General features: G+C 39.1%; 3 protein-coding genes across 5 annotated transcripts in view; 1 reads left to right on the top strand and 2 right to left on the bottom strand.

Moving 5' to 3' along the window:
- The window catches only part of ALKBH1 (alkB homolog 1, histone H2A dioxygenase), a 16,411-nt gene extending 14,728 nt beyond the window's left edge, over positions 1-1,683 (bottom strand). For 2 of the 3 annotated variants that reach the window (XR_014176483.1, XM_081966880.1), the window contains exon 1: positions 1,547-1,677. Coding sequence is in view for 1 of the 3 variants with exons in the window: in XM_081966880.1 (XP_081823006.1) it covers positions 1,547-1,663 (117 nt within the window). In the remaining 2 variants the exon portion in view is untranslated. Of the gene's footprint in view, positions 1-1,546 lie in introns of all 3 variants that reach the window. The other variant, XM_081966881.1, reaches the window with a different exon arrangement.
- On the top strand, positions 1,650-8,986 carry SLIRP (SRA stem-loop interacting RNA binding protein). The gene is made up of 4 exons (XM_081966904.1): positions 1,650-1,862; positions 5,258-5,316; positions 7,967-8,071; positions 8,856-8,986. Exons 1-4 carry the CDS (start codon positions 1,790-1,792, stop codon positions 8,889-8,891), a joined length of 273 nt encoding a protein of 90 aa, XP_081823030.1. The 5' UTR covers positions 1,650-1,789; the 3' UTR covers positions 8,892-8,986.
- Positions 8,904-27,094, bottom strand: SNW1 (SNW domain containing 1). Its single transcript, XM_081966832.1, has 14 exons — positions 26,942-27,094; positions 25,811-25,964; positions 22,677-22,838; positions 18,558-18,653; positions 18,290-18,396; positions 16,679-16,783; positions 16,525-16,594; positions 15,585-15,650; positions 15,042-15,158; positions 14,742-14,883; positions 14,016-14,112; positions 12,815-12,932; positions 9,631-9,797; positions 8,904-9,550 (listed from the first exon to the last, which is right to left on the bottom strand). The coding sequence occupies exons 1-14, from the start codon at positions 27,040-27,042 to the stop codon at positions 9,352-9,354; spliced, it is 1,701 nt and encodes a 566-aa protein (XP_081822958.1). The 5' UTR covers positions 27,043-27,094; the 3' UTR covers positions 8,904-9,351.

Here is a 27,094-nt window from a genome sequence, read left to right as displayed (position 1 = left end):
TCATTACTTTATTAACTGAGGACTAATTCACCTGTCCAAGAACTGATGCAAGTCAGAGAACAATACTTAGTAGTTATTTTAAAGATGTTATTGTTAGTTAAATCAAAAGGGATCTTTTGTTATTGTAGATAGGACTTAATCCTTATCAGACTGCAAATATCAGGTACGTGAATCATTTCCTCTTCAGCAGATAAATTCTATCTATCTTGAGAAGATAATGAGATCAGGATAGAAAAAGAAATATGCAGGATTATTTCTGATAATCCAAAACTTGTTTTTTTTAAAAAAGAATAAGAATCTGTATATGTTACTCAATTAACTCGCTGGGAAATTTAATAAAAAAAAAATTCTCATATGGTACGGTAGTTTCTATGTTATGCTCCATACCTATTTTTAAAGAATTGGTTACTGATATTTCATCATTTTCATTAGAAATCAAAAGATCATAAAAGGAAACATATCCTCTATGGACATTATTGGACATATTGAAAACACATCTTCTATGGACATTAAGTCAGTGGTGGGATTCAGCCAGTTTGCACCACTTCGGGAGAACTGGTTAACTTTCTGTGCAGTTTAGTGAAGTGGTTGTTGTAAGAAATCATTAGGGCAGAGAACCGATTATTAAATTACTTGAATCCCACCACTGGACAAGTATAGTATAAAAGCCAATGTTTACAACGCAGTAATCTCTCTACAGAGTAAAAAAAAAAGGGCACACGGATAAAATTATCTATAGAGAGTGTATTAAAACAAAGACTTGGTTCTGTTTGATCAGGGTAATAATCAGGATTTATACTGTCCAGCAGGCGGCTAAAATCCCACCAATTCTTGAACACAAGGTGATCATGTTGTTTCATCCAATATTACTCAAGTGGATTTTCACTTGTTTACTTCGATTTCAAAATTTCACTTGAAACTTAGGAGTTTCACAGAACAATGAGATAGGTTGGACTGACTGGCGGCAACTGGCCCCAAATTTCTGTAGTTGAGGATCGAATTAAAATCTGGTCTTCCTACTCGCTTTAACCGTTGCGCCATACTACTTAAAAAGAAATTATGCCGAGTTTTGAACCAGTGACATAAGAGGCAAAGGTTCTCCTAACGGGATACTTTTAAATATCGTTTGTTAACTATAACATGATTTTTATCCTCAAGGCTGCCACTGTTAACTACTAAATAATGGCTGGCGATTTAGCAGGTTCAAATACGGGCAATACTTTGCTTAATGCTGCACCGGGGGGGCGGGGCGGGGAGAGACCTTTAGAAACTGAACAGAAGCTATTGGCTAGTCAGAATTGGCCAAGCAAGTCTTTTCCCGCTATGATGTTTCACTGTCAAATGGAGACCTTCCCCAGATTGTTAACTGTGAAGCCTTCGCGCCAGATAGACACGCCGGGGACTTAAAGCGCCGAATGCGGAAAAACGTGCAGCGCGTTCAGCGGAAAAGGGGAGGGGCCTCTCAAAAGGAAAACTTTCCTGGCAGGAGAGACTGGCAGGATCCGCCTGGCAGGGCGAAGGCGTGGAGGTCTCCCTTCGCTCTTACCTGCTGGCCCGCTGGCTTCGAGAAGTCAATCACCCCGCTAGGATCCGACCCCTCCCACCGCCGATAGAAACGAAAGAGGCGACGGAAGGCATCTTCTTCCCGCGTGGCCGCCGCCATCTTCGCACAAGGCGTGGCCTGGCACGCGCTCCGCCGAAGCAGCAGAAGCCACCCTCCCTCCCTCCCTCGCTCCCATTGGCTGGAGACCGCCTCGGCCGGGCAAGTCGTCGTCCCTCATTGTTTAAGATGGCAGCGAGGGGTATTTCTCGGCGCGCCTTCGAGGTCTTCGTTAGGCGAATACCCTGGAACGTGGAGGAAAGTGAGTGGGAAGAAGATGCATTTTCTGATGATGGTTAACGGGTTAGTGAGGATTTTCCCTCGCTTGCGGTTTGAGGGGCTGAAGCCTTTGTCCCGCCAAAGGGTAGTGTACTATAGCCTTTATTGTCATTGTATATTATGTATACAACGAAATTGGTTAAGGGGTAGATCCCCGAGACGGCTCTCTTACTGAGCACAGGATTCCAGTTTAATTCCTGTAAAGAGGCCGAAACGGATTCCCCCCCCCCCCACAAAAAATCCCAGCCGACGTCGTCTTTGCCAATTCCTCTTGGTCTGACTCTGAGGAGATGTCCCGGGTTTTGACTGCGATCACTTGTATTCTTATCGAGGTGCCAACTAGATGTCATCCATATATATGGATGAGCCCGCGTGAAAATTTTCAGTGTGGGCATTTGTATACCGGGGCTAGGTAGCGGAAATATTGTTATTATATTTATTTAGCAATAGCACTTAGACTTATATACTGCTTCATAGTGCTTTTTACAGCCCTCTCTACGCGGTTTAGGGTCAGCATATTTCCCCCAACAATCTGGGTCATTTTACCCACCTCGAAAGGATGGAAGGCTGAGTCAACCTTGAGCCTAGTGGAATTCAAACAGCAGCTACCAGTCAGCTGAAGTAGCCTGCAGTACTGCAGTCTAACCACTGCACCACCTCGGCTCTATTTATTATAATATGTTTATTTATTTATTACTATTAACAACCACTTACTCGGAACTGCCTATATATTCAGACATTACCTTAACAGCTCTTAGGTCATTGGTTAGGACTTGAACTGTTAAGTGTTAACTATCCCACACTGTGAATCGAATTGAAGATTAAATCAGAAATAAATAAATAAATAAATAATAAATAAATAAATAAATAAATAAATAAATAAATAATAAATAAATAATAGCAACAATGGGTGGAAACTAATCAAGGAGAGCAGCAACTTAGAATTAAAGAGAAATTTCCGGATGGTTAGCAATGATTAACCAGTGGAACAACTTGCCTCCAGAGGTTGTGGGTGCTTCATCACTGTAGGTTTTCAAGAAGAGACTGAGCAGCCACTTGTCAGAAATGGTATAGGGCAGCGATGGCGAATCTTTTTTGGCTCGCGTACCATAAGTGGGGGAAACGCAGGGGGTAGTGTGCGGGTGTGCCACACCCATAATGCAGTGCGCGACCCCCCAGTGCGCATGCGCGCACTATAGGAGTGACCCCCCATTTTTTGCATTTTTTTGCCCTCCCCAGGCTCCAGAGGCTTTATAGGAGCCTGGGGAGGGCAAAAACAGCCTTCCTCCGTCCCCCGGAAGCCCTCTGGAGGCTTCAGGGACCTTCAGGAGGCTTCCCTGAAGCCTCCAGAGCAGTCAAAACCAACCTCCGAGCAAACGAAGTGACTTCCGGTTTGCTCGGAGGGTCGTTTTGAGTGCTCCGAAGGCTTCAGGGACCTTCAGGACACTTCCCTGAAGCCTCTGGAGCAGTCAAAATGACCCTCTGAGCAAACCGGAAGTCAGTTCCCGAACTCCCGGTTTGCCCGTAGGGGCGGTTTTTTGTGCTCCGGAGGCTTCAGGGAAACTCATGAAGCCTCGGGGGGGGGGTGGCGTGGGAGGCTCCCCCCACCCGGCTCCTATAAAGGCTCTGGAGCCTGAGGAGGATGAAAAATGGCTTTAAAAAAGGGTGAACTCAGTTGGCCAGCGCGCATATGCGTGCTGGCCAGCTGACAGGGCAGCGCCTCGCGTGCCATAGGTTCACCATCACTGGTATAGGGTCTCTTGCTTGAGGGAGCTGGACTGGAAGACCTCCAAGATTCCTTCCACCTCTTCTGTTATTCTGTTGTTATAGTAGCAACAAAAGAGTTGTTGTCAAACTACAATATTATATAGTTTCCTGTACAGATTGAATGTAGAAGAGAAGTAATGTAGACCAGTCAACCATGTTTGGATTTAATGTACACTAATTCTGGAATAAATGGATATTATATAAAGATTGGAACCTAGATAGATCTAGAATGTTAATTGTAGACAACTGTGCATAGTAATAGTTCACTATCTTGTATGAACCCAGAAGATTGGGTTATTTTCATTTATTATGAATAAATTGTGTTGTCTCAGTCAATGGTTTCATCGTGAATTTGAATCTGTATTTTTCTTGTACTGTGTTGATTATGCTTGCTTTAAAAAAAGTAACCCTTTTATAACATTGACCAGAGAGTTATTACTGTTCTAGACAATTTAAAAATTAATCAAATGTATAATTTTGTGAATGCTAGTTTGGGCATACGTTTTGAGCAATTGGAGAATGTGGTTTCCCGAAAAACTGTTTGCTATATTCTGTAGAACAGTGATGCCAAACCTTTTTGGCACTGAATGCCCAAACCGGTACGTGCATGCTGATCTTCGTGCATACTGGAGTCCCGGAAACTCGAAGACCAGATGGCCGGTGCACCTGGTCTTCTGGTTTCCAGCACACATATACATGCTTCCCAGCTGGTCTTCATGTGCACTGGAAACTCGAAGACCAGCTGGCCGGTGCGCATGTGCACGTCAGCCATCTGGTCTTCTGGTTTCCAGCACACGCATGCACTCTGGCCAGCTGTTCTTTGGGTTTCTGGGGCTCTGGTACGCGCAAAGATCAGCTGGCCAGAAACCAGAACAACAGCTGGCGATGGTGTGTGTGCCCATAGAGGGCTCGGTGTGCCACCTCTGGCACATGTGCCATTGGTTCACCATCACGGCTTTAGAGATTTTCAGGCATCCAGGTCATGATTGTCCCAAGGTGCTTTTTCAGGAGGCAACTGGTCTTGTTTTTTCTTTAAAGACATTTCACTTCTCTTCCAAGAAGCTCTTCAGCTCTGGATGATGGGGAATGGAAGGATTTATATTCCTTGCAGACTGCTGGTCATTTGCATTTTTAGAGTGTCTTTGAGGCCACTTGGAGGTTTATCTGTGTCCTCGGGGTCACCTGAGTAGTGCAAATGGGTGTGGAGCCTTCTTGGCTGCAGGGTGTTTTTTGCCCCGTCTCTCTACTGTTGAAGATAGGCAGTCTGTTGGGCATGAGTCTGTTGTCTGCATCTCAAACTGAAGTGCAAATGGTTTCTACGGTCTACTATTCCTGTTTGCTGTATTGTAGAACTTTTGAAATTTGAAGTAAAACATTCTGAGTAGCATCAAGTAGTTTAGTCACCCATTTCCAGTCAACTGCATGTAATATATTATCATCCCAAGGGATTGTGAGAAATTTAGGGTGACTAGCCCTGCTCCTCAGGAGATCATTTTCTGAGCCCACAATAGATCACCCATCAATTGAGAAAATGGCTATTAGAAATGAGTTTGCTCCTGATTGTCTGAAATGTAATACACTAAATGATATCTCCTGTCTTTTTTTTTAAAGCTGAACTGCGAGAATATTTTACTCAATTTGGACCTGTGAAGAAATGCATCCTGCCATTTGTAAGTATCATGGTCATTAAATGATTTATCCAATGTAAAAATATTCAAATTGTATTTGACCAATGGTATTGTCGGTAAATAAATAAACAGATAAATAGATGGGCATGATATTTATAAAAGTTTTCTGGCAGTTTTCTCTTAATGTTGTCTTTTAGGGCAGTTTTTCTTAAAGTGCCTCTGAGTTTCCTGAAATCAAAACTGTTTGCAAACTTATGTTGAAAAATAATCCAGTATTAAAATCCTATCAAACTCCTGTGAGAAGTGGTAATGGCCGTGAGTGGATAAACTTTATTTTTTATTAATGTAAATAAATATCCATACAAACAAAAGCTTTTTTGGATTCCGCCATAATTTTAAAAAATTGGAATGGATCCTGAAAGAAAAAAGTTTTTAAAAAACTGCTCTAGGTTATTTTAATGTAAATTAATAAAAGTTTGGGAATTCTTTAAAACTCTCTTTAATCTTGCAGTACTGTGATCTGCAATGTGGGGCATACTTCATCTGTGGAATGAGATCATCAAGCAGTGTAACATATCGTGTTTATTGAATACATGAAACCCACATTCATAGATATTTATTGAACAGTGCTGCTCAGTAGTTTGGAGATATTTTGACCATTCTTTTTTTTACAGAACTTTTTCAGCTCATTTATATATTTGGATATGTTAGCAATTGCAAACTGTCTGCATCTGAGGCCACACATTCCACCTTAATTTCACTTGTCTTTATAATGTTTTAATAGCCTACTGGACCATTGCCGATGTTTTAGGAAAGGAATGGTTTCCTTCGTATTATCTCATGTGCCTCTTATTCAATGTTTTCTTTGTGGTAACACATGAAAATATTAGAAAATTAAAAAGTGGCCTTAATACTTTTGCCATTACCATGTAAATGTTTGCTATTTTCTATAGAGTGTTGCATGTCTTATTGTTAAGAGCGATTTTGGGTAGCTGACAAAATGGAAAGCTTGAGAATGCTATTGGTTTTTCATACAATGTGTGTAATGGTGCAAGCCAGAAACAGATCTGTAGCCCTTTCCACCTTCATAAGTAGAGGTTTGTAGAGATCTTTTGATGACATATTAGTCACTACCATAAACATGTTAATTAATAGCAAAGGTTGATAGTAACAACCAATTAGTTTTATGGAGAGGATCCTTCAAGCTCACATCACTGTATATTTCAATTTCATCTGACTTCTTAAAAGAGCTGATTATTCTAGTTAAATTTTCCAACAATCTGAAAATATTTGCTGTTTGTTCAGTGAACATGCTGCAGCACTTGTGCTGTTCATTTAACCAGAATTTCCTATCTGAATAATTCTTATTCAAGCACTGACAACATTGTAGGTCATAATACTGAACGCTTTGATAAGGATTCACAAACTTTTCATCTTGCTGTACTTTCCATAATACTGAGCCTGCATAGTTTCTTTTAGGCTTTATTTTTTAGCCACTGAAGGGATTATCACGACTATAGTTTTAACATACCTGTGAGGCACCAAATTGAGGACACTAATGCAAGTAGAGAAATAGGTACCATTTCAGTGTTCCGTGAGCCTTGGCCACAGAAATGTCCTCGGACAATGCTGGCTACCTCAGCTAAGATGAGCACTACACCCTAGAGTCAGACACAACTGGCCAGGGACAACATTTACCTTTATCTTTTTAGTTCAGTATACTTGTAGGGCAACAAATTAGTGAGGCTAAATTATTAACGTCCCTATTTTCCTAGTAAACATTTTTTATTTGGGAAGAAAAAAGTTATTTTTTTAATCAAGGCAGCAATAGTGATTATCTCTTGCCATGGATTATTTCAGTTCTCTCTTTTCAGGTTTTAAATATAAATGTAAGGTATGGGATTCAGGACAAACTTACCTTATAATTTTTTTTTCTTCTTCTTCCATGGTGGTATTTAGAATAATTCAAAGATAACTTTCCCTCTCTTTCCAGCCAATAAAAAACTGTTCACTCTCAAGAATACAGTCCTAATGTTTTAATGGGTTATCTTATATTTACTGGAAATGCTTTTGTTGTTATTGTAACTAAGGTATTCTGGAATTAGAAATGCGTAAAAATATTTTATACAGAATCTTACCATTGATAGGACTTGGTATGTACTTTCAGGTATTTTGCTGCAAATCTTGCATGTTTAACATTAAAAAGAAAGATTAACATTATGATATTACTGTAAGCTATGTAGAATCTCTAGAAATGGAGCAGCACATACACCAGCATATATAAATTTGAGTAAACAATAAAATACATCTCATTGCCTAACTAATGTTTTAAATTCTTTTATTATTAACATAGTGTGATCATACACACAACTATTTAAAAGTATGCAGAATTGAATTGGGGGTTGCTTTCAGAAAATGCATACACTGTACTTTAGTATTCTGTATCCAATAAATACAAGAAAAAATAAAATACCATTCTCTTTAAAACTATTATCCCATAAGACAGTTTCTATCAAATTAGTTTTGCCTATTGGAAAATGGTTTCTAATTTACCTAACAGATAAAATAATTTTTGTGTCCAGCAGTTTGAAACAAACTCTAAGAAGTAACTAAACATGAATAGTGTTTCCAAATGTAAAAGAGGAAATTTATTCAGTTATGTGATGAACTAATATATTCTCTTTATGTTCAGAATGCAGAAACAGGGTTCCATAAAGGTTTTGCCTGGGTTGGATTTGCTACAGAAGAAAGTCGCAATAATGCTTTGTTGAAAGACCATTTTTTTGAAGGGTCACAGGTAATTTCAGTTCTATTAAGACACATCGAGTGCCTCTGTCTATTTCAAAGAAAGCTTCATTATTCTGTTATTTATACAAATTTTAAAAGCCCAGTTTCTACAATTAAGTAACAGTTAAAAGCAGGCTATGCAAAGCATTTTGTGCGTGGGCTGTACATGCTAGAATCAAAATGTACATTCTGAGATGGGAGACAGCAAGGAAAAGGAAAACCCATCAACGATACAAGGCAACAGCAAAGGGAAGCATTGGGACAATTGGTAGAAAGAACTGGCAAACTGGCTGGAGTATATACATTATTATGGTTGAATTCATGTTTATGGCAGCAACCAAAGCAGAGGAAGAGGCTGGTGCTTCAATAATCAAAGGAAAGAACATGTAGGTGTGATAAAAGGAAAAGAGGAACCGAATGTAGCAGTCTTCCTTTATTTGTCCTGGAAGACAACCCAAAATTTGTCTTGGCAAAAATGTACAACAAAGAAGCTCCAAGAGTTTGGATAGTCTATCCAGAATAGGTTTTATAAATTCAGCTGTGGTGTTTCTTCTGCACATGGGACAAGATACATGTTCCTTATCATGTGCCTCTCTAATTAAAAGTACACTGCAATAGGGGTAGCTTAAGTTCAATGTGTATCAATCCCCCCAAAATATTCAGTAGTAATCTGCATAGATAATGCAGACTATATTGTTTAACAATGGAAATAATATATAGCCCAGATATTTATTTTGTTTAAAGTAATTGAAAATGGGTATTAAGTTGAGCTGTTTTTTTGTCTTATCTTTCAGCTGGAAGTTAAACGTCAAGAAAAAACGGTCAGATGAAATACTTGCTAATACCAATTAAAAGGAAGGAGCCTTTATTTAATTGCTATGTAAAGAAATAAAAATAAACTTCAGTATGTATATATTCATCTTAATTAATTGAGTGCAACTGCTCCTTTCAGGTTAAATGGAACTGGATAGTTACATCAGAGCAAATCAATCAATACTCTTACCTTTTTCAAGTACAATACATAGCAGAAATAGAGAAAATTATATACAAGAGAATATACCTGGAATAACTTTTTAAAATAAAGAATACATCACTCCTTCTCTGTTGAAACAAAGGATGAATATACTTAGAAACCAAAATACAGAACCTATGTTATTCAGCAATCTGCTTTTTCTTCTCTATTCCATAGGGAAATGTTGCCTCTGAACACTCATGGTACTCATTATTTTCAGCAAAGAGCTAGTTAAAGCTCTAAATTCAGTCTCAGCAGCCAGAGAGAAATCAGTTTTTTTACTCTTTCCTTCTCTTTTTGCCTTCATGATCATGTTCTTTAGGGCGGTTGCTATCAGAAGGCCTTTTAGAGCCCCCGTGCTGTTTTGCCTCCTCCAAGAATTTGTCTAGACCAAAAGGATCTTCCTCAAATTGAACTGGTCCTTCTCTTCCTCTTTGTCTACGGTCTGAACCAGAAAATTCCTTATCAGGAACAAACCTGCAAGAGGCAAGAAAGCAGTAAATGTAATATATTTCTTTTAAAAATCCAATCACTGAGGTTCACATTAATTTCCCTACCTGTTAGTAGTTTTTATTCTTGTTTCCAAATCATCACCATACATGTCCTTATCCACATTTTTACTTGGTCTGTATATATTTTGGGCCATGTCTTTACCACTTCTCCAGGGCTGATCGTAGACATTATAAATTTCATCTTCTCCTCCTGCAAAGCCACTGTCCATGCCCTGTCAAGTATAGGAAAAATTCAGTTAGGATAAGAAACGAATTCCAGAAGTGAGCCATCTCAAAAACCAACAATTATATTGACCTACCAGCTGGATAAACTTGTGTTATTAAAAGGCAAACTGGAAGAACTATGAAATACAATACAATACAATACAATAGTAGAGTTGGAAGGGACCTTGGAGGCCTTCTAGTCCAACCCCCTGCCTAGGCAGGAAACCCTATACCGTTTCAGGCAAATGGCTATCCAACATCTTAAAGACTTCCAGTGTTGGGGCATTCACAAATCTTTAGAGATACACACATGACAAGCCTGTTTTCACTGTTTCAATCACTTTTGCCTCTTAAAGTGACTATGAAAAAAAGGCAGAATGTACAAACAATGTGAGAAGTGGATGAAGGGAAAAAGTTTAATTTCAGTGAAGTTTTTGGCAAGGTTCCATGCGACATTTTCATTGTCAACTCTTGATATTTGGATAGTCCTATAGAAAAGGGAATCTCAAATGGCTGGCATATTGCACTTAGGAAGCCAGCAGTAAGGAATTTACATTGTTGGAGAGCAGTAACCCATATGATTCCAGTGCCCAGGGTAAAAGTTTGAGATTACAATCTAATCTGGACAGGTTGAATGAAGGGCAGCCAAGGGGAACCAAATGTTTTAACATAAGAAAAGCAAGGTGCTTAGGAGAAAAATGGGTGTAAGATATAAGGTTATTATTATATAAGCCATATAATTTATGGCTTGGGAGCACTACATTTGAGAAGAGCTTGGGTATAGACATTTACAACAACTGAATATGAATCCACAGCAAGACAGTTACAATTGCTAATGTGGATCTGGGGAAGTCTTTTTATTGAGCATTGAGTCCATTTCCAGAAAGATATGAATAAATGATAAAAAGTTCAGAGAAGGGCATAATAGCTCTGTTCAAGTACATAAATGTAAACTGGGGAAGTTAACCAAAACTATTTCAAGGCTTAGAAACCACAAATAATGATCAGACGTGACAGCTAACTAGATGTCATTAACATGTACAGGTAGTCCTTGCTTATTCACCACTTGCTCAGCAACTGTTGAAGTTATGACAGCATGAAAAACACAATAAGTCCTCAAGGTTGTAACTCAGCGTCCCCTTGGTTACATGATCACAATGTCAACTGGTGTATATTTACAAAAATCGCAGCATCCCGCTTCACAGCCATCTTCTAACATGTTAACCCCTTCCTACTTTTGATGTGTAGAAGAGCAAACGGAAAAGGGATTCTCTTGAAGTCCCTCTCCATTTTCCGTTTTGAGGGGGAGGGGGGGGGAAGAAAGCTTGAGCAAAGGAGAAATTTCCTACATGAATCACCTGCTGTCTTCACCACCACCAGGAAGATTGGAGACCAAAGGATTTGACAAGAATAATCTGCATAGAGCAGGCACGTCCAACTCATGAGCAACACACAGCCCTGGACAGCTATTAATGTGGCCTCACAAGATCATAAATTTTAATGTGATTTATATACATTAACTATATTATGTATTTTATATGCTGTCCAAGACAATTCCTCTTCACTCGCTGAGGCTCAAGAAAGCCAAAACCCATAGCGTAGAGTCTGTGGTTCTCCAGCATTCCAGGGCATGTGGGAATGGTTATGTGATGATGTCTGGATTCCTAGAAGGGACAAGGTGCATTCCGGATGAACAAGAGACAACTCAGTCTAGATAGTTGGAAAGAAAAAGGGTGAAGATGGTTCCTCCCTAGTAATTCCAGAGTATATTGTGTTATTGAGGGGGAGAGGGCAATAGCATACTTTACTTTGACAAGATTCTGTCCTTAGGTGAGGAACAAGAAATAAATCTGTTTCAAAGAATCACCTTTCTTTGTTTCTGGAGCCTAATAGATTAGACCAGTGATGGCAAACCTATGACACGTGCCACAGGTGACATGCGGAGCCATTTGTCAGGGCACGCGAGGCGCTGCCCTGTCAGCTGGCCAGCACGCATGTGTGCGCTGGCCAGCTGACTTCACCCTTTTTAAAAGCCATTTTTCGCCCTCCCCAGGCTCCAGAGGCTTTATAGGAGCCTGGGGAGGGCGAAAAGAGCCCCCCCCCCGGAGGCCCTCCGGAGGCTTCATGAGCTTCCCTGAAGCCTCCGGAGCGCAAAAAAACGGCCCTACAGGCAAACTGGAAGTTTGGGAACGGACTTCCGGTTTGCTCGGAGGGTCGTTTTGACTGCTCCCGAGGCTTCAGGGAAGCGTCCTGAAGGTCCCTCAAGCCTTCGGAGCGCTCAAAACGACCCTCCGAGCAAACCAGAAGTCACTTCCAGTTTGCTTGGAGGTTCGTTTTGACTGCTCTGGAGGCTTCAGGGCGGCGGGGGAGGCTGTTTTCGCCCTCCCCAGGCTCCTATAAAGCCTCTGGAGCCTGGAGAGGGCAAAAAAAGCATGCAAAAAATGGGTTGTGCCTGTTGTGTGCGCATGCGCACTGGGGGGTTCGCACATTGCATTATGGGTGGGGCATGCCTGCACACTATCCCCCTGCGCTCCCCCCACTTATGGCACACGAGCCAAAAAAGGTTCGCCATCGCTGGGTTAGACAAACAAAAGCTGAAGGTGTAAACTAATCTTTACAGATAGTTTGACTAATCTTGTCTCTTTCCAAGTGGTCACGATTTCTTTTTTAGTGGCCACTTCACATAGTGGTGAAGTTACCAGTTCCAGTTAGTTAATACTACCTATATTGCCTTTTAATCATGTTCTAGAATGGAGCCATCCCAAGGCATTGTGTGTACAAAACTTTTGCATTCCAATTTTGATCATAAATTGAGGACTACCTGTAAAAGTATAATTATCAACACTGGAAATGTTCATTTGTATAGCCATATACTATCTAATTCTGCATATACTAACCAGAAAGAACAGGCTCAATAGCAAATAAGCTACTCAGTATACCGATGGCCCATTAAAAAAATGTTCATATTCTTTATCAGATAGAGAAGTTGCAATTTTATGTTCTATGTACTCATGGAATTCCTTACCTTATTTTGGTTGAACAGTCTCTGATCATACTGAATTTCGTTGGATGTCCGAGGATTAGGAACGCCCAATGCAATGACTTCACTAATATCTCTGTTCTCATTTCTCTGTAGTTTTGACCTGAATTTAACAATATTGCATTTCTAGGTTACATAATGTCAATTATTAACGCAGCCACTTATTATCAATTATTAGCAATTAGCCTAACTTATCTTCCTTCTGAATGGGCAAAGGGCTATATTGCAAAGTGATTAGACTAGAGCTATGGCATTTCATTTTGTTCTTCCTTTCTATCTTTCCCGGATTTCAAATCTATCTGGAGAAAACAGTCAGGAAATACATAGGAAAAAAAGAACCAATTCAAGTATTCTTGCTAGTCTTACTGCACAAAGTACTAGCTACAATCTAGAATATACGTATTTGCCATGCTGCAATTATAAATAAACAAACTACAATCTATAATATATTTGATTTTTAGCAGTCATGCTGAATTATGATATATAGAAGTTTCATGACAAAATTACTTTGGCCATATAATTGTCTTTTATTGCTTATATCTTCTGCAAAAGTTCTGAGGTGTATTACTAGAGGTTATACATTATGTTTGTTCCCCAGGTATATTTAGATGCCAATCAGCATGTATACTTTTTTCTTCCATTAATTAGGAAATGGGTAAACTGCAAATAGGAAAACTGATTTAAAAATCAGCTTTAAAAAGTCAATCTTGTATAGATTAAAAAATTAAATTAAAATTTGCCTGGTAAATATAAAGAATGAAAATGAACGAAAATGTATAGGTTGCATCCAATGTTTATGTTCAGAATGAACTTCAGTTCTGCTCTTTGGATAAAACATCAAGGTGACTTCGGAGGTGGTATATCAAGTTTTTTATTTTAAAATTTATGTCTTACGATAGTGTCAGGTGCTTACCAATGTCCTTCTTTTGCAATAATGTAATAAAAGTAATAATTCAATGCTACACAGACTCTTGGTTTTTCTATATCATTTTAAGAACCACCGGTAATACTATTGTCTCAACATTTCTGAATAGATTATTGCGCTACATAAAGTGCACATGCTGGCAAAGAAGTACAATCTGAGAGAACAGTTATGAACTATTGCTTTTTATCTTTATATATTGCAATTATTTTTTCTTGTTGTAGAAGGAAAGGTGTCAGCTATATATTAGTTGAACAATTTTACCTTTTGTCAGGGGCTGCTCTGGAAAGATTCCGGTCATGCTGCCTTTCTTTTCGCCTGTCATGCCTGATTTCATCACGCTCCCTAACTTCTCCATCCTCTATAGATAAATTTGAGATACAAGGTGATCCAAAATTAATTGAAAAGTGGTCAAATATTTCTTCCCCAATAATGTTCAGTGTGACTGAAATCCATTAAAAGTTATTTATGCAATTAAAGAAATCACCGAAGGTTAATATTTAGGAATAAAGATTACTAAATTATGGAATGACCTCTATTTCATGGATGGGCAACTTTTTGGGGACAAAGGGACGCACTTAATATTTTTGGGGAAACTGATGTCTACAAAGCTTATGGGAGTTATAGAATTATTTTGGGAATTAAAACATACTTGCTTTCAGGGCTTACACTAAAGCTTTATTTCCAACTTCAAAAGGGAAGGAAATTTAGCAACTGAGTATAGAGGGAATGTGAGGGGGCAAAATAGAATTGATTGGTTGCATCTGGCTCTAGGACTACAGATTCTTTAATTCATTTTACATGAACATACATGCAACCAGGTGGCAGTCCTGTACTTGAAAAGCAGCATACATGAAGAGGTGGAGATAGGATAAAGCAGACCATTCCTGCTGATTCATTGCAATCTTCCCAACAAAATTAACTGTTCAACAACTGGTTTAAGAAAAAATATTTGAAATATTATGAAATGAAGCAGTTGAAAAGTGGTACCTTTCTCCATGTGAGTTTTGATTCCAGCTCTTCGTTCCCTGGCCTTCTGGGCCATTTCCCGAAGTTTCTCCTCATGTTTCTCTTTTTCCTTCTGTGCCATTTTGCGTTCTACCTGGGCTCGCATTTCTACAGCCTCACGAGCCTGTACAAAATTCAGAATTTAAGCAATTATGATAGCAATGTTTACTTTACACTTTGGATTGTAGTATAAAAATGCAGATACATCCCAGAATTTGGCCAGATAGAATATTGGGAAGCTATCTTATTGCAGAGATGGGTGGCATATAAATAAACAATGACCTTTCTATCAGCAATGTAAAGAGCTTCTGCCAATTTAGCAAAGTTTTCATTAATGTGTACAGTCTGCAATCCTCTACCATCTGCAGCCAGGCGTTTGTCTAACGGAATGGTGTAACCCTGCAATAAAAAGAGAAAAGGCATTTAATGACCATAAAAAGTATCTGTAATGCAAAAGTTGATCCATGATTTTAATTGCAGTAGGATATAGCAGGAAAATTAGCTACATGCTGCTTAATAAATACTTACTTTGAACTTTATTATGGAGACACTTAAAATACTTCCGCTATTGTGCTATGATGTTTTATTACACTAAAGAAGCCTCCATTGGTGGAACTACTTCCAGTGATTGGCAACTGCCATTGTTGCCCTGTCCTACCCAAATTGTTATTATAATATGAGACTAATGGGGAAAAACAAACTACTTTTTAAAAAGTAGATTATTTACTCAGTTCTAGATATTTCAAAGTAATCCAAATTGTTCATTTTTCAGTGAGATTCTTAGGATGGTATCTTTAGGCTATGTGATTGTAACCAATTAATTACCTTTGCATTTTTCCAGTTTGAAATACAAGGTGGAATTTTCCATTCTTGCTGCTCCTTTACAGTCATCTACATAGAAAAAAGAAAGGTTTTTTATTAATTATTATCAATGGAAAAGGAATTTCTCAATACTATGGCAGAATAATAAATAACAAATGCCAATTGACAACAAACTGGTTTTGAAGATCTTTTGGAAAGTGAATAAAAGAACTTTTCAATAATCTGAAGTACAAGTGTGAATTTTTTTAAACCAATCACATTCTTTCTTAGAAGCACCAAGCGCTTAGGTCAGGTTTTGAGTTGTAAACTGAGAATTTCCATGCATCCTTACCATTGATGGTTTTCCCTAATATTGTTTTGAAAGCAACTTCAGCAAGTATCCGCTCAAAGAATATGCTGTCTTTCTGCAAAGTGCGTACTTCACCATCTGAGCAGTTGATAGGAATGTACAGTGTTCACTATGCTGAAGTATTTACAGAACTATTTACTTTTTCTGCTGATTGTCCAACTCTGCAGTATTATTTTATATATGTATGGCAAGAATAATCATGCATGAGATCCCATGATAAGCATCTTCCTTCCCACCACAGTGGATAGAGTGGATATTTTTCAGATCCTTTCTCTTAAGTTTTGCCTTCTAATGGGTCCTTGGAAGTGTGTCTTTTCTACTGCAGGCCCACTCTACGGAACATCCTCCCTCCAAAATCCAGGAGGTCCTCTTTCTTTTAAGATTTGGTTTAAGATTTGACTCTTCACCCAAGCACTGGGAGAGGCTGAGGTTAGAGTGGGACAGAAAGTGTGGGTTGCATTAGGGAAGTGTGGATGTGTACTAGAATTATTTATAATTATCCAGGTTTGTGGGACATTAACAACAAAAACAATAATAATATAAACATGAAAACAAAGACAACTTGGAGGAAGAAACCAGCTGTAAAAGCATTACCTTTCTACTGGGAGAATGCATTACTGGAGCAGGGGGAGATGGCGGCCCACGAGGAATTTTCTTATTAATCCTAATATGTGAAAATCATAGCATCATTAGGACCTATAAAAAAAAACTCTTATATTTCTGAATAAGAAATATTTCTGAAACCCACTTGAATCTTGGAGGCTCCATGGGATCCTTTTGCATCTCCACCATTCTAATAACTCTCTGTTTTGCACCAGAATTGAATGCCACTCCCTGCTGTGATGGTGTGTAACTGACAAAGTGAGAAAAAAGACTTGTTAATACAAACTTTCATTACGTTTACCTGTTTTGTTACGAGATGGGTGGCAAATAAATTTAATATATAAATAAAATCAACTTTCCAACATTGCTAAACTTTTAGACTGTACACATATTACATCCTGGACATAAATTGTTTCCACTTCTACCGTCAAAATGACGCTATAGTGTACCTCACACCAAAATAACAAGACACAAGTAGCTTTCCCCCCGAATGCCATCACTGCTAAACAACTAATCCCTACAGCACTGTCAAATTATTTATTAAGACTGTATTACTATTCTTCTTCTCATCCTTCCTATTACCTATCTCTTCCCACTTATGACTATAACCATCTTATGGTTGTATCTTTACGATTTATATTGTTTTATTTGTTTCCTAGTGTGATTTGATTCCTTATTAGTAACCTATGACTATCACTGTGTTGTATCTTATGATTCTTGATGAATGTATTTTTTATGTACACTGAGAGCATATGCACCAAAGACAAATTCCTTGCGTGTTCAATCACACTTGACCAATAAAGAATTGAACTGAATTGAATTCTATTCTTATTGGCTGCCGATCTTACCACAGAGACAAAGCTTGATATTCCACATTTTATCCCATTTTATTGATTATATACTTAATAAAATTTCCAGTTAAATCTCCTATTGCTTCATAGACATTATTGTGCTTACCGTATTTTTCAGAGTATAAGATGCACGGAGTATAAGACGCACCAATATTTTGAAGAGGCAAATTAAAAAAAATGTTTTTGCACTCTGCAGGCCTCCTAAAAACGGCCTGTTTTTCCACAAAAACAGGCCCATTTTTTGCACAAAACAGGCCCGTTTTCTGTCAACAAAAGGGCATGAATAGCCTTTAAGAGGCTTGTAGAGTGATCCTGGGGGCTGGGCAAAAACCAGCAAAAAACGGCCTGTTTTTTGTGAAAACGGGCCCAATTTTTGCCCCCCCCCCCCAAAACGACATGCGTAGCCTTTAGGAGGCTTGTAGAGTGCTCCCGGGGGATGGGGGAGGGCACAATGAGCTAAAAATGGGCCTTTTTTTGCTCATTTGTGCCCTCCCCAGCCAACAGGAGCAGTCTGGAAGCCTCCTAAAGGCTATGCAGGCCATTTTTGCAAAGGGAGCAAGGTTTCGGGGGCCAAAAATGCTGTATTCAGTATACAAGACGCACCCAGATTTTCACCCTCTTTTTTTGGAGGGGGGGAGGTGCGTCTTATACTCCAAAAATACGGTATTTACTTTTATAGACCACGAGACTTACATATTTCAAGAAGAAATTCATTACCAGAAATGAACACAAAGATCAACACCACAAGTCTATAGCCAAGTACACTATATTATGATGTATCATGATTCATTAAACAACTCTTTTTAAATTTTTTGCGTAACTGCTCCTGCCTTCATATAATCATGTGAAGAAGGCATATATTATAGATATATACAAAAAGTAAACAATACAAAAATATTTTATACCGAATATACTGAGCTGGAGCTAGTTTATCAGCTGCTCGGACCGGCATTGCTGCTGCGATTTTTTGAGAGACAGACTTTTCCAGTGCAACTCGTGTCTTTTCTGTAAGCTGCAAATATATATAATATATTAAACACGGGGGGGAAATGTGCATGCCTCCCTCGGCTAAGAAACAGAGATGAGCACTGCTCCTTAGAGTTGGACCCAACTGGGCAAGGGAAATCTTTACCTTTTTTTACCATAAGTTACATGCATCACCACTAGCTATACCTCTTTGACAGCTTCCTCATCTGGTCTTTGAAGCTCAGGGTCATCCACATTCATAACCTCTTTGGGAACGAGGTCTGTGTATTTGCTGTAAATGACCTGAAACATGAAAAAGATCACTAAACAACACTGTAGACAAAAAAAAGGCTCTGCAGTTTTTTTAAGAAAACGGGACTATTTTTCCAGCATTGAACAATCTCCATAATATCTAACACAATCAAGATAAGATTTAAAACTATCATATAGTACCTCTTAGCTTTAGATAGGAGAAATACACATAATAGTTTCCTGAATTCTGGTTTCTGGTAATCAAACATCTAGGAATCTTTTCCCTTTGGAACTACGGTTATCTTGTTTATCTACATTTTACGATGCAGAATTACAGCAATTTGCTTAAAGAAAAGAGCAGGGATTTGTTCCAGCAGTTTTTAAGAATTGAACACAATTCAATGAGAGAAAAAGGTAATCTAAATCACTTTCCAAAGCTTTTATGATTGTAATAAGATGGCATATTCTTGGATTGGAGCACTGTTTCTTTTTGGTCTAGATCAGGGGTGTCAAACTCGATTTCACTGTGGGCCACATCAGGGTTGTGTTTGACCTCAGGGGGCTGGAGAGGCGTGTCCAAGGTGTCAAGGATGGCAATGACCAACACAATGTCTGTTTTCAGTTGCGACGGCCTCCTGCAGCCCTCTGCCAAAAATGGAGCGCGCGCACACACACACACACACACACAAGCTCTGTTTTCGCTGGCAAGGGCTGCAGGAGGTCGTCACAAATGAAAACGGAGCTTAGGAGGGCCACATGGGACTTTCTAAGCCCCATTTCGCTAGCAGAAGCACCATGGGCCGGTACTTCACTGTTTCCAGGTTGGCCCCACAGATCAGATCTATGCACCCCACGGATCTGATCTGGCCTGCGGGCCTTGAGCTTGACACCCCTGGTCTAGATCAATTTTGCACATGTAGCCTGCAGACTATGTCTTATGCCGTCTTGTGCAGCCCACTGAAGTTTTTGAAAAACAACCAATCCAGTGCCTATGGGAAGGAGTGCTACTCCACATAGATTTTTGCAGCCACTTTCATTATAAAAGACACAATGTCTCCAAGCCTCACATATACTGCTAGCTCCACTGATGCCACTATGCTGCCTGATCTGCGCACCAGTTATTTCCCACAGGTTATTTTAAAAGTTTCAATCTGAACCTTTCCCTCTATGAGTTGCTCAAGCCTTTCTACATTTTTTTCTGTTTAAACAAGTTTTATTTGATCATCAATATAAACTTTTTATATCATCACGTATTGTTTTTATTTTTGTTTGTATAATATTTAAAAAAATAAAATATACTTTGCCCATGCGATGACATTAGACTGTTTTATGTATCACAATTTGCACTCATGTTACCTTTATATCACTTATACTCATGCTTAGTTGGGTAATGAAATGTCTACAAGCAACCACCAGGTATAAAGAGCACCAAGAACTCAGTTCAACCCTGAGCTATATATATTCTCTTCTATTGGCTCTATCACAACTACAATTTTATAGGTATATATTGATCATTAGAGATTGTTTTAAATCTTCATTCATTTGTCTGCAATAAAAGAGACTTGTAGCCCTAATAATAATTTAGCATAGGAGACATTTACTAATTCTCATCCAAGAATTTCCAAAATTAACAATCCCTAAAATGAGCACCCATAGAATCAATCATAGATTTCACAAGGCCAAATGAAAGAGCAATTATTTCTCTATTTTTTTAATTGCCCATAAAACTCACAAGAATCTCAATGCATAAATAAATCTACTTCCAAGGCCAAAATAAATAAATCAATCCTAGGAAATAAAATGCAAAGATGTTCTTCCAACATTAAAAAAGGAAGTTCTAAATAGAACAACCAAGATAAGACCACTCTTTAAGATAAGATTAATAAATGGACTTTAGTGTGATAAACTTTGGCAGTGAATAATCAGTTTAGCCAGTAGCCTATCTGTGAAAAATGCTTCAAAACACCTAAATAAATTCCCTGTGCTATGACAACACTGTATAACCTTGTACTGAACCTAAGAATAAGCTACAGTTCAGAGGTAGTCCTTGACTTATGACAATTGGGATAGGAATTCCCTGACATGGCACCTTTTCCATGCGCTGTTGAGGCTTTCCAAGCATTTGATGCTTCCTGGGGGAATTGTTGCTTTACAACCTGCTTCCTGCTGGTTGGCTGCTTCCCTCCACACCCCCGGCCACTATGGAGGCTTCCCTAGAATTGGATGCTTCCCAGAACGAGATGTGTTTTTATTGTACCATTGGGCCAGGCTGCGGCAGCTGAAGCTTCCAGGGACAGCTACTGCTTCCTTCCCAATCTCTCTGCACTTGTGCCACCTTACAACACACCCAACTCGTGTGCAACCTCCTAGGGCCTCCATCAAGCTGGAGGCATCCCCATGTCCTTACGTGGCGCCTTCCTCCGCTTAACACCCTGTGATTCTTGCTTAACACTAGCAGCTGGGAGTGTCAGGTACGAAGTGATGTCGTGTGACATCTTACAATTGCTTCTCTTAGCAACTGAAATTCCAGGCCCAATTGTGGTTTTAAGTTGAGGACTTTTTATCCCTGTATAGTGACTACCTTTTTCTTCCAGCTTCAGAGCCCCAAGATAAGCAGGAAAAACACAAAATGTTCACTGTCCACATGCATAAACTATGAGCTTGTGGTACGTTTTTTCTTTCTTAGTACTGGCAAAACAGTTTGCATTCATTGGGGGAAATGACAGTAGCAGTATTTATATGTAGAAGATAATCACACTCTACTTCTAGGTAATAAAATCTATTTCATATATCATAAGTGCAATTGTATACTACTATAAGTCACCCTGATTTATCAAAGTTTCTCAAATTGTTTTATGTTCATGATCAAACCCTGCTAAAATCATAAATATTAAAAGCCTTGCAATATCCATTTAGCTGGGATAAAAGAAGCCATCCCACGCAACACTGAACTATCTGCAAATATGATGTAGTCTTCAAGCACAAAAATATACTTTTTCTTTATGGAAAAAACTAACAAGCAAACCCAAGATATTGCTGAATTAGCCCTTGACACTGCAATATTTATTTTGCTTTAAAATCTACATTGAAATGCTATATCGATACGACTTAAAACACAACTATTTTTCTTGTTGCTGTCATTGTATGATGGTATGATACAGACAGGGAAAGTGCTGGCAGGGAAAGTATTTCTAAATTGATTATTTATATTTCAAATCTTAAATCACCCATCTCAATATATGATTCTAAATGATTCACAATTAAAAAAGCACGAAAACACCAAAAATATAATAATTCAAAAACAGTATAAAAACCATATAAAATATAACAAAATTCATAGTTGAGGTAGTCAACATTCATTAATAACAATCAATAGAGCGAACAGCACAGACTCTAACAATCATAGCCAGAAGTCTCTTCTACCCATAGTCCTAAAGAGATAACACAGAAATAGACAGACCAATAAAACAATGTAGGTAATAAGCAGTAATTGTAATTAGGTATAGAAAGAGAAATATGACCTTTGCCCACTCTGTATATGGACAAATATATTGCCACTTGCTTGCAGAAATAAATTTACTCCTCTTTTCTATTTGTAGCTGATAATCGCAAAACCCAGGAGTTGCTATATTATTTTACAATTAGACAGTACAATTAGTACAATTCAGAAAAATATTATTCAAAATATAATTCCATTTTCCTAAATATACTGCAGTGTCAGACATGTGAGAAGAAATGTAGAAGTTCTAAAAATTAAATATAGTTGCTTTCTGAATTAGTATACTTCCAAACATATATTGATTTGTTTCATAATAGTTTTCTGTATTGTTTAAAAATAAAACATTAGGGCATATTTCATTATTCATTTTTTCATGATTTCATTTCTAGGAAAAATAAAATAAAAATATCTTCAGAGAAAAAAAGAGAAAGATCTGAATTTCTTTCCAAATCTTTCAACACCTTAAAAAAACTTTTCCATTTTTTCTTCTGAGCACCTTCTCCATAATTCATAAAAAACATTTTAGTAAACTGAAGCAATTATACTTTAAACATAACATTTGAGAGTCCTATTACCTTGTCTTTTGATTGTCCCTGCCGAGCTATAGCATCGTATTTGATTTTTCCTTCGGCATCCACCTGTACAGCTAACGCATTGGATATTTTCTTTTTTCTGCCCATATCCAGAGGATATTGGGCAACATGGATTTCTGGGAAAGCACCTCCATCTCCAAAATCCTACACAGAAATAAAAATGAGTGTGATTAGATTGTGGACAAGAGCAGAAAATAGTGTAATTAAGAGTTGAAGGTTTATTTTAAAAAAATAATAGAAATTAAAATCACATGTTTTGGAACAGTCAATACTTCTTTTGCTTTCTCTGCATCATTCTCATCCAACATAAAATGTTTCTGAAAGTTGTTTTGTTTCAAAACTGATTTTCCATTGATATGTAGAAAATGTTTTCCTCCAAAATCCGTATGTTTAGCTTGAAATTGTGTAGTTGTTGTTTAGCCAGTTACATCCTATGTAATAGCGAACCTTTTTGGTACCCCCCTTCCCACCAGACTGTAGGACCCCACTTGTCCATCAAGTAGGTTGTGTGGAAACTTCACATGCATGCTTCTCAGGGCCACGCTCTAGAAAAGCCAACTTCAGGGTTCTCGCGTGCATGTGCGCCTGACGATCAGCCAGCCAGTGTCCATGCACAGGCCACTTTTTGGCACTGCCAGACACACAAAGGGATCATGCTCTGGAGAAGCAGAACTTCCGGGTTCTGGTGTGCATGCACAGCTGACAATCAGCTGGCCGGTGCACATGCACACTTTGGTTTTTGACATTGCCGCACATGTGAAGGACAGGTATTCGTCACGCACGTGCGCCAGAAACCCAAAAGGCAAACAGACAAGGCCGCGCATGCAGGGCGACATAGCTTCATGTGCCACTTTCGGCACTCGCGTCCTAGGTTCACCATCACCATAGGTCCTATGCTGTAATTCTGAACACACTTATTAATCATCTATAACGTTGAGCTTAGCCACAAATATAGATTTCATACGTGTAAGTATTATAGCATATATTTGCTAGCATTTTCCCTCCCCACAGAAAGGTTCAAAAGAGAGGAAAAACACTACCTTAGACGTTTGCTATTATTTTCTGTCCTGGAGAAGGGAAAATGCTAGTGAACACCAGCTTTCTGAAAGGCTCAGAACCCTGATGCTTCCTAGTGGTTTTCACCAGATTTGAGGTCCATTCCTCCCTTCTTGCACAGAGGGGAGGGAAAGTCCTTTGGGCACCGGAAGATCTTAAATCTGGTGAAAATGCTAGGAAACAGCAACGTTCTTGTGGCTGTTTTCCCCATTAGGGTAAGAAGAGGGTCCAGGCCTCCTGGGTGTGTTAGAGGCCTAGGCCCTTTCTCTGCCCCACCATGTCTAGGAGGCTTGGGTCCACTTCCCGGTGATCCACTTAATTAATTAATTAATTTATTTATTTATTATTAGCGTTTATATACCGCCCCCTCTCCCGAAAGGGACTCGGGGCGGTGTACAGTCCGTATTAAAATACAACAGATTAAAACATAGAAATAACTATATAAATACATGTATAAGAGGAGGATAAAATATGCCAAACTGTACAGCTAATAAATAAATCAATACAAAAGTTTAAAATATCAGGTTAAATTTAAAACACTATCCCTCTAAAAACCAGTAAGAATGTGTATGCCCGGAGGTAGACGTTAAAATTATGCCAAACCAGCCAGTCGGAACAGGTGTGTCTTCAGTTTCTGTCGGAAGGAGCGGAGGTCAGTAGTGGTTCTAATGTCGGGGGGGAGGTCATTCCAGAGGGTTGGGCCCATCACAGAGAAGGCCCTACTCCTCGGTGTCGCCCGTTGGCATTGCCTCGTGGACGGCACCAGGAGAAGGCCCTCCCTGTGAGAGCGGATTGGCCGCAGGGATGTATGTGGGAGGATGCGATCCCGCAGGTAACTAGGCCTGCAACGGGAAGAACTGGGTTGCGGTCACTAAGCGAAGTAGTCATAAGGCATCTCATTTAATGATCACTTCGTTCAACAACAGATTCTGGGCATAATTGTGGTTATAAGTGAAAGACTACCTGTACTTTATTACTCAGGTGATCAAACATATATCCCTAGGGAGCTTTAGAAGATTTGCTCAGATTATTGTCCCTTTTGAGTGGTACATTTTATGCTGTGGATTGGCCAGAAATAAAAATCATGGTGGGTGGTCCACCATAAAGTAAGAGAACACGACAGAGGATTCTTTGCCATGGTTAAGGGTGGATTCCAGATGGTGGTAAGACACTAACTTCGGCTTACTAGATTGGCTGGACAGTTGTCTACTTCTACTACAAGAAAGGACCTACAAAGCACTTCATCACTTGGCTCAAAGATTATCTTCAGGAGGATGCAGTGGAAAAGCAAAGCCTCTGCACTCTAACCTCTCAAGGGATTTTAAGTACTTCCATACAAAAAAGTCAATTTCTGTCCTTAAGAAAGATAGTTCAATCTCGAATGGTTATTTCCAGACTCAGCAACAGTAGGCATTAATTTGGTATCTTTACTTGTGTTATTGCTTATTATGCTTTTATGGTTCACAATAAAAAGCATAAAAAACATAGTAAAACATTTCAGATTGCAAAAAGTTGAAACGCCACATTTAAGGCAAGTGGTCGCACCAGCTAACTCTGGGAACAACTAAACAACTAAAATTGGGCAAAAAGCACCTAGACAACAAATTCAAGGATTCAGAACTTGGAACATCTAAGCTGACTTTAGGAGAAAAAAGCATTTTAATTAAAATCTACATATTGCATTCAGAAGTCCAGACTTTTCTTTCAAGAGTAAAATCATTCTTGGTAGCAATATAACTTACACTTATATATCGCTTTACAGTGCTTTACAGCCCTTTATAAGCAGTTTGCAGAGTCAGCCTATTGCCCCCAACAATCTGGGTTCTCATTTTACCAACCTCAGAAGGATGGAAGGCTGAGTCAACCTTGAGCCTGGTGAGATTTCATTTCATTCATTTCATTTTATTAGATTTCTAGACTGCCCCCTCTCCCCGGAGGGAGATTTGAATGCCAAATTGTAGTTAGCAGGCAGTCAGCAGAAGTACCCTGCAGTACTGCACTCTAACCACTGCAACACATGGCTCATAATGGTAGCTAAATGAATGCAAACTATTATTTACCTCCAACATTCGTGGTATCCATCCTTTCCGATAACCATAAGGAGGTGGTTCCCTTCGTGATGACACCAATGCAGTTTGTCTCACTCTTTGAGATCTTGCTCTCTCCTCCAATTCCAGTTGGTCCTGAGACAACTGGGTTGGTGCTGGTAAAAAACTAAGCAAACAGAAGAAGAATGTAATATTGCTTTTTCGTTGTAACATGTGACTTTTATTCCAACAAAATATTTTTTTAAATGATTTTTTCTTTCACCGTGAAATATCCAAAGTGCGTAATATTGTTCAAATATTTTGGCAACTGCATCTATTTGAAGAAAGATTCATTTGCTCTTTAGGCATTTTCAGTTCTGAATTGTTTTGTTTTTAGAGTGTTTAAAGAACTCTGAAGCCGGCAAGTTCCATTTCAGTTATTCCAAATAGTAACTACTTCAGATTTAGAGCTTTACAAGGAGATGTACAAGGAGTGCTTTAGACACTACTGATAAATTAAAACTGAAGATGTAAAGTTAATATTGAAAAATGCTTCGTTTGGGGCTAGCTGGTTAAAAAAAAACGCCTATTCTTGCTTAATATCCCCACCAGCGGCGTCCAATCCCACCTGGAATGAACGATTTGAGCATAGGGAAGCCATAATGATCAGCAACCTCCAATACGATCCTTGTCTGCTGAAAACAATTTTAGAATCTGAGCTTTGAAGTTTTCGTGACACTGTGATCCATTGGGCAGAGGGAGGAGCAAAAAAGGGATGACCACCCAGCTGCTCCTTCTTTTTCTGGATAGTCGGCCAACCTTTATACCATACGATGAAACACAAAACTTCCATTTCTGAAAGGATTTTACTATTCTTATTAAGGGCACTAAGTGGGGGCGGGAGGGGGGAGGGGAGAAGACGGCGGGGAAAACAGACCGGCCTAAACGGCCAGTGAAATAAGCGCTAAAGGAAAATGCCCGGATCACCCCAGACCTCCCTAACGCTAATCTTCCGGTAATGCATCCACATACCACGATGTGCATATATCTAGGCTTACAGCATATTCTTGAAAAGGAAAAAAACACACCACGAAATCCGGGAACAAGTCAACAACCTGTCCCTACGTCGTAATAAAGTCCCGCTTCTCCACCCCCCCTACCCACCTGGTCAGCGCCATTTTGTTGCTCTCCTCGCTCTTCTGCGAATCCTGTGTTGCTGGTGTTGAATGATACCCCCGCGAAGGAAGTGAGGTGTGCAATGGCATTCTGGGAATTGTAGTTTTTACGGGTTTAGTTAAGCTCAACTGAAACACGTCA

The sequence above is a fragment of the Natrix helvetica genome (genome assembly GCF_964273705.1).
Source record: "Natrix helvetica genome assembly, chromosome: 1".
Taxonomy (NCBI): domain Eukaryota; kingdom Metazoa; phylum Chordata; class Lepidosauria; order Squamata; family Natricidae; genus Natrix; species Natrix helvetica.
Note: the sequence above shows the minus strand (reverse complement) of the source record. Positions and strands in the feature narration are given on the sequence as shown.